Source organism: Xenopus tropicalis, chromosome 6 (genome assembly GCF_000004195.4).
Source record: "Xenopus tropicalis strain Nigerian chromosome 6, UCB_Xtro_10.0, whole genome shotgun sequence".
Taxonomy (NCBI): domain Eukaryota; kingdom Metazoa; phylum Chordata; class Amphibia; order Anura; family Pipidae; genus Xenopus; species Xenopus tropicalis.
Window position 1 is genome coordinate 39199114 of NC_030682.2, and position 8219 is coordinate 39207332.

An 8219-nucleotide genomic window follows, 5' to 3' on the forward strand; every position below is an offset into this window, starting at 1 on the left:
ATGAAATTCCACCCCGATATTAGTTATCGATATAAAGGTGTTCATGGAAAAAGAGAACATTGAATTTGGCCCTAAGGGAGAAAGAGAAAACATGATTGCTGCGTTACCAGCATGAGTGCGATTGCTAGCCTGCCTGGCTTCTTTCTGTAAAGCATTTAATACTGTTAGGGAACAGCATATTCTGCACAAGCGATGGGAATTAACAGGTTCTTGTGTAGGAGATTAGTACTAGTAGGAGCTGTATTAATAATAATGATAGTAATAGAAAAATCGTTCTGTATTTGTTGTGGATAACTACCGTGTTTACCCTTTATAAAATCCACATGTTGCTGCCCGCATGGAGTTGCCTATATGCAGCCTAATTTATAGATCTAACAAATGAAATGAAATGACCCGCCTCGTACTGGCTTTGCTTCCATTCACCGACTCCCCTCTACCAAGATGTATGACAGGGCTAAGGGAGTTCACTCTATTGATAATAACATTTACTCCTTATTAAATTAGGCAATCGTGTATAGTCAAGGGGAATTAGGTCCCATCATCTCTTTGTATTTATGGGAAGAAGAGAATATCATTCTTAATTTAACTAATGTACATTCTCGGGGACGATATAAATAAATAGATTTTCAATATAGAAACAGTCACCCGAAGAAAATGACATTATTTCATTAGGTGAGAAGAGAGATTTCGAACGAATGATCGTCACAGAATTCGGTGTTTATTGTTCCCCAGCAATATTCCCAAATAAGTATTAAGTAAAGCCGGAGCCAGAAAAAGTGGATTCATACAAATTAAGTAAAACATATAGACGCACAAAAAAGACTTAACATTTTTCTTTTTTTCCAGAGTTTATTAATACCATTATTTAAAATATTACAAATAAAACCAATTACATTTCATGCATTTATAATGCAATCTAAAACGTCCCAGCGAAAGGCTTTTTTTCATTTCAATGTGAAATATCCAAATTATTTCAACATTACAACAAGAGGAAAAAATCAGTCTGCAGTTTCTGCAAACTATGGATATCTTCTTGTCAGTGGCTATTTAACATTTCATAATGTGTTTTTTTTCATCTTTATTATTTTTTAACATTTTTTTCTCTCATTTTTTTTTCTTTTTTTTACATTTTAGCAGGAAATACACAGGCCACCTACAGTATAATTAATATGTGAGTGTTTGGGGTACTCACTTGTAATGAAATCAGAGGAGGACTGTTACTTTAGCTATACCAGCAATTGCAAAGAACATGCTCCATTAAATAAAATGGCATTCAACATTAATCAAATATCGCTTTGCATTTTCCCCCAAAGATTATTCCCATCTAAATTCATATTCAAGCAAAACTAAAATCCTCAAAGTGCCTTTTTTGTCTCATAAACACTTCAAGGGACAAATAAACCCCAAAAAATATAAAATAAACGTCAGTTAGCTGTAACAATAACTCGATTTATTTCATTGCTGTGACAAAAAGAAAACTGTTGCACTTCTATATATATATTTCAAATATTTACTGCGATTTATGTACAAGAAAAATACTATACAAATAGCCTCCGTGATTCACCTCACATTTTGGCGGAAGCCTTTAAAAGAGACCAATTTCCACAGCTATTAGATTATTTTTTGTTCATTATTATTTATAATTTAATTTTATGGAACTGGTTACCGGGCAAGAACTTGCACATAATAAAATCAATGCCCAGGACAAGGAATCTGAGGGTAATTATTTTCCTACTACCAAAGTGAATTAGATTTAGTAGATAGATGTGAGCACCTTCATGTAGAACTGATCGTTAGGAAGTGTAAAATACAAGGTTCAGATAGGAATGGGCAGAAAGGAGGAGAAGCACAAGTGAACCGACATTCTTTAGTCCTATTTAGGAACATCCCAGTATGTATGAAAGAGAGAGAGGGACAAGTACGGTAAAGTACAAAAATTTTTATCATAAATGGAAATCTCTCCCCTGCCCAAGCAATTGGTGTCACTGGGCAACTACCTCTGGCCCTCACAGGGTTATAGAGTGGGTAAGTGTTACTGGGAAGCCACCTCTGGCACTCACAGGGTTATATAGTGGGTAAGTGTTACTGGGAAGCCACCTCTGGCCCTCACAGGGTTATATAGTGGGTAAGTGTTACTGGGAAGCCACCTCTGGCACTCACAGGGTTACAGAGTAAGTGTTACTGGGCAGCCACCTCTGGCACTCACAGGGTTACAGAGTAAGTGTTACTGGGCAGTCACCTCTGGAACTCACAGGGTTATAGAGTGGGTAAGTTTTACTGGACAGCCACCTCTGGCACTCACAGGGTTACAGAGTGGGTAAGTGTTACTGGGCAGCCACCTCTGGCACTCACAGGGTTACAGAGTGGGTAAGTGTTACTGGGCAGCCACCTCTGGCACTCACAGGGTTACAGAGTGGGTAAGGGTTACTGGGAAGTCACCTCTGGCACTCACAGGGTTACAGAGTGGGTAAGTGTTACTGGGCAGCCACCTCTGGCACTCACAGGGTTACAGAGTGGGTAAGGGTTACTGGGAAGTCACCTCTGGCACTCACAGGGTTACAGAGTGGGTAAGTGTTACTGGGCAGCCACCTCTGGCACTCACAGGGTTACAGAGTGGGTAAGTGTTACTGGGAAGTCACCTCTGGCACTCACAGGGTTACAGAGTGGGTAAGTGTTACTGGGCAGCCACCTCTGGCACTCACAGGGTTACAGAGTGGGTAAGTGTTACTGGGAAGCCACCTCTGGCACTCACAGGGTTACAGAGTGGGTAAGTGTTACTGGGCAGTCACCCCTGGCACTCACAGGGTTACAGAGTGGGTAAGTGTTACTGGGAAGTCACCCCTGGCACTCACAGGGTTATAGAATGGGTAAGTATTACTGGGAAGTCACCTCTGGCACTCACAGGGTTACAGAATGGGGCTAATGGAAGGTCCTTCTGAAGAATCAAGTGCATTTTAGGTGGGATTTGAATAGGATAGGATACCAAGTACAAAGCCTCCCCTTTGTTTTCATAGCGATAACCTCCTGACTGATAACCCCCCCCCCCCCACCCCACAAGTCCCAGCAATCACTAGGCTACTAGTTTCTGAGTTCCTTCTTGGGACAGGGAAATTGTTGCGCGACAGAATCGCAGCTGAGTACGAACTACTGTAGCTGAACCATTTCACACAACTTTGCGAGGCTTGCCCACACACAATAGAAGCACTTACTGTGGCATTTTCATTTGGCATTTCCAGTCTCCATTAAAACCTGGGTTCTAGAGAAGCCTGGAAAAAAGCAACTTGCGAGGGAACCAGTTCAGACAGCAGAGCGATCATATTAAACGCATTGGGGGCACCCGGGCACATTATGCCACCCAGCAGCACCCACCCTCACACACCAGTTCAGATAACTTGTCCTTATTAGTTTCCTTCTTGTCCGCTTCAGCAATGCTGGGAGGGGGGAATTAGCTTCCACATTTTTGGACAAATCCTTTAAAACGACTTTTGATGTGCTAAGTGGGGCTCATTTGTGCAATAAAGGAGTCAAGCTGCGGGGGAACAATGCCAGTTAGTGCCATGTCCGTGCCCTTACACAGTGACCACTGAGTGTCCGGGGCCTGCTGGGGGGCTTTACTCCAAGCCATTGCGGTCAGGGGGGTGCAGGAGGTCCGGGGAGTGGCATGGTGGGCTAGTGGAGGGGCTGTGCTCGCTGTCGGTGTCGCTGCCCTTCTTGCTGCCGCTGCCTGGCCCTGTGGAGCCTGCGCCCCCTCCTGCCCCCCCGGCACTGTGCGTCTTCACGTGTTTGCTGAGGTGGTCGCTGCGCATGAATCGCTTGTTGCAGACGGGGCAAGCGAAGCGCTTCTCCCCAGTGTGGGTGCGCAGGTGCCTCTGCAGCTCGTCGGAGCGAGTGAATCTCTTGCCGCAGAAAAGCCAGTTGCAGACGAAGGGCCGCTCCCCAGTGTGCCAGCGCAAATGCGCTTTTAGGTGCGACGTTTTGCCATAGACTTTGCCGCAGCCCGGGATGTGACAGCTGTGCAACCCTTTCCTTCTCAAACTGGCACCAGCGGGGCCCAGTCTCTCGGCTTCCTGACAGTTGGGGCAATCACAGGTGGCCCTTCCCGAGTAGCGCCGGGCTGAGGAGCGGGGAGACCCACCCAGGGGCCCGGTAGGTGCCAGCATGGAGCCTGCTGATAAAGGGGAGGAGGATGGGTCAGGGTACGAACCAGGTCCAATGACAGGTTTAAATCCGTCCATTATGTGCTGTCCTCCCGAGCTCAGTAAGTGACTTCCCGGGCCCCCTCCTCCGCCATTGCCTGCCCCGGCCGCTCCCCCTCCGCTTCCTGCACCGCCGCCACCCCCAGCACTGAAATGTCCCAGGCCGGCTGCACTGTAGTCCGTACCGTATCCCCCCAGCGGGGAGTGTAGGGAGCCCTGCAGCGCCCCAGGGTGAAGAGCGGCACCGGCCCCGGGACTTTGCACATCGATCCAACCGGCTCCAACTTCCCACCAACTAGAGGCCCCTCCGGCCGCAGCCGCACTCACTTCCCCAGGGTGCGAGGGTTTGAACCAGGACTCGTAGGGGTGCGCCATTCCCACCCGGGGGTAGATACTCTGCAGTCCGTCTACTGAAGCGTGCACCTTGGACAGGAACACCGGCTGGTGGTGGGAGGCGGCCGCAGCCGCCGCAGCTGCTGCAGCTGCCGCCGCCGCCGCTGCCTCCTGGGACCCCCCGCTTACCGGGAACACAGAGTACTCGTTAGCAAACGGGGAGGCGGCTGATACCGATCCGCTGCTCCCTCCGCCGCCTCCTCCGCCACCGCTTACTCCAGAAGTGAGTGAAAAGGCGCTGGATCCAGGAGAACCCCCGCAGCTAAAAGAGTCCGAAACTAGGGCAGCTGCCGCGGCAGCCGCAGCAGCAGCAGCCGCCGCCGCTGCAGCGCTGGACGATCCGTTTCCCCCTCTGGATGAGCCCCCAACACTGAAGCCAGAGAGAGAGCCTGAAGCCAGAGTGCAGCTGCTGGAAGTGGACGACGATCGTTTCCATGGGTGAAAGCCCTTCCCGAATGAGGCCGAACTGTCCGACAGGGAGGATGGGGAAGGGCTGGGGCTGCCGATCTTGTTACAGGTGGCGGCCAACATGGCCAGGGGTGTGGATCCCAAGCGGGGCTCTTCCTGGGGAGAAAACAGAAGAAACAGAGATGGAGAGAGTTAATAAGTAATTCGCATTTCTTACAGCACAAAGCGATAATATCACCGGGGCACAATGTACAACGATAACTCTATACTAGGGGGTCGCCCCTGTACTGGGGATCATCCCACTCACTGCACAGGCCCTGACACTCGGGGTACAAACTCCTCACAACTTTGTGATACATTACTCTTACTACTGACAGGCTTAGCAAAGGGCGAATAGGTCATTTTAAACCAATTAAAGCAATTTTAATATAACATGTTTTGACCTTTGGTAAAATGCCACGAAGTTGCACACACAGTGGGTGGTAATTTAGTAAAATCCGCCGAGTTTCACATACAGTAGCAGGCGATCGAATAAGTAAAGTGCCACAAAGTTGCGCGTACAGCAGCAGGCGATCAGTTTAGTTAAACGCCACAAAGTTGCAAACTATCGTTAACTTTAGAATTTCCTGTCAGAATGATTTGTAGCTGCTTGTAACCCAGAGATAGAGCGACTCCATGTAACTTGCCAATTGCTACGTCTGAATTCCGCTTCCATTTCTATATAATTTGTGCAATGAAACAGCAGCGGAACCGGGGAACTGGAGCAGAATAACTTGGAATCAAACTCACTCTGGGCTTGGGATTTCTCTAAACAGAGGCTAAAATATTCCCTCAAAATAACAATTCTGTCTAAATAAATCTAGTTATAAAAACTAGATATTTTGAATGTAATAAATATTCACATTTGTATTTAATTCGCATTAACCACTGGTTTCGCATTTTCTTACAAAAAAGAAATTATCCTAGAGCATAAATCCATTTCATATATTTTTTTTTCGTTTGGTACCAACATTGCATAAAACAAGGTAATGAAAATTAAATGTATGTTAACATTTCTGACTTCAAAAGGCCGAACATTTAAGTGCAAGTTGTAGCGCTTGTGTAATGGCCGGCTCCCAGGCCGGGGAATGAGAGGAATAAAGAGAGATGGCACGTACCTGGCAGAGGAGAAGGCTGAGGGTAATGCCAGTAGGAAGTCGAGCCTATAAACCTGTCCCTGCACTCATGTACCGAGCCTGCAGCACCGAGCTCAATGCTTCTTGCTCCAAATGCCCTTAATACCTTATCCAAAGTGACTCGGCCCCCTTTAAGTTCCTTCCTTTTTTTCCTCCTCTCTCCACTCCCTCGTACTAAAGCGCTCAATGGGAGACTGATAGCCCCTGTCTGGACCCAGGGCTATTTTAACCCCCTCCAACAGGCAGTAAAAGAAAAGGGGGGAAGAAGAAAAGAACTAATTAAAGCAACAAGAAAATCCTCAGACTCACCCCTAGTAGAGAAGTTGCCATCACAAAAGTGCCCTCCTCAGAGGATCTTTTTTATATGTATAAATCAGAGCAGTGTTTTTTTTAGAGGTGTGCAATACAATGATCAGGTCCGCCCATTCCACCTCAATTGTAGCTCCTCTCCGGCTTTGAAGTACCGCTGAGTGGCAGCCCACCAATCAGCCTCAGCGCCGAACCTCTCAGGCCCTCTGCCGTGTGATGTCATCCCCACAGCCCGGACAGCCCACTCCCAGCAGAGGGGGCACTGGGAGCAAGAGGGAGGAGAACCAATACAATGACATTTCCCCAGTGGCTCCCCGCCTCCCCCAGTCCTTTCCAGGCACCTATTCTGCTCCCAGTACATTCTCTTTTCTTGTCCATGTTGTTTTTTATTCGAAAGGACCCACTTTGAGTCTGGGAACTTCCGTTTTCTCTTTCTAGGGGGATGTGAATATACTTTAATCTGAAGGGTTTGGGCTGGAAGGGGTGATGGTGTCGTGTCCATTGAGTTACTCCCACACACTTGCAGGGCTCTGATGGGGTTTGCCGACACTTACAGAGTTAAGGGAAACTTTAATTGTTTTTCTTCAGCCAATGACCCCCTATCCCCATCATGCACCACTGCAGGTCGGATCTGGCATTTGCCTAAATTGTTTGGGGGCAAAATGAGGGAGGTAAGGGGACCCTGGTCACTCGCAGTGGCTCTGCCAATTCCCCATGGCACCTCTGAATTCTTTTTTCCACTGAGGGTTAAACTCTGCAATCCATAAGTACTGCAGCTCTAATTAACAAGATAGTGGCAGGGGGATAAGGCAAGACATGGCTTTACACTGGGGACACTGGTTGCTCTGGGGAGCAGTTTGACATGCCCATGTTCTGCCCACACCTGGGGCACCGAGAAGAGCACAGGCAAGGGACTTGTTTACATTGTTTCATTAAATTGATTTATTAATTCAAAACTTTTGCCTGGACAAACCCTACGACTAGGGAAGGTGGACTAACCCATATGCCATTCAGCATGGCAGTGCTACAGGTGTGGGTGTCCCATGATAGAGCCCACGTTGGAAGTGAATGCTTATAGAAATGACAGTGTAAGCTATGAGAAGCTGTTGGTATAACTGACTGTCTAATCATTAATCATAGGAGCCGCGGTGCCCAGAAAGGCATTACTGTGCCACCCAGCAGGCATCTGACTGTCACAGGGAAACGTTCCGCCCTGACAGACCCAGAGCATGCCCTTCTCTCCCTGGTAAAGCGCTTCCAATTTATTTCGGCGGGGGATTATGGTGCCTGTTTGGACATGATACCTATTGATGTGGGGGGTGTGTGAGGCACCTTACACCCTTCTGATTGAGATGGGAAGCGTGGAGCCAAATGAATGGGCCGCTTTCTCCCTGCGCTCTGACTGATTCCAGCCTGTAGAGAAGGCGTGCCTGCCCGGCCCAGAAGGAGGGAGAGGTGGGACCAGGAGGAGACTCCCGTTTAACAAATAAAAAAAGAATTAACTTCATTGCTTTGCCTTGCTCCTGTAATGATATTCATTCCCACAACCTAATACACACTTGTTTAAACTTCCAGCCTTAACACTTTCGCTGCTAGCGATTGCAGCTGCCTTACTGGCGGAGAAAGGGTTAATACATCAAAAACGTACTCATTTCTTTAATTAAACTGTGTGTATTAGTAGGACCCGTAAGAGAGGCGGGAGAGAGCGATAAAATGAAAGGCTACAGATATGAAACAA

General features: G+C 47.6%; 1 protein-coding gene across 3 annotated transcripts; it reads right to left on the bottom strand.

The window, feature by feature from the left end:
- Window positions 1-829: 829 nt before the first annotated feature.
- On the bottom strand, window positions 830-6679 carry sp8 (Sp8 transcription factor). Of its 3 annotated transcripts, XR_004223084.1 has the most exons (3): window positions 6482-6679; window positions 2194-5153; window positions 830-2047 (listed from the first exon to the last, which is right to left on the bottom strand). XR_004223084.1 is itself a non-coding variant. In XM_002933286.5 (2 exons), the coding sequence occupies exon 2, from the start codon at window positions 5118-5120 to the stop codon at window positions 3612-3614; it is 1509 nt and encodes a 502-aa protein (XP_002933332.1). In that variant the 5' UTR covers window positions 5121-5153; window positions 6155-6677; the 3' UTR covers window positions 830-3611.
- Between the last annotated feature and the right edge of the window lie 1540 nt (window positions 6680-8219).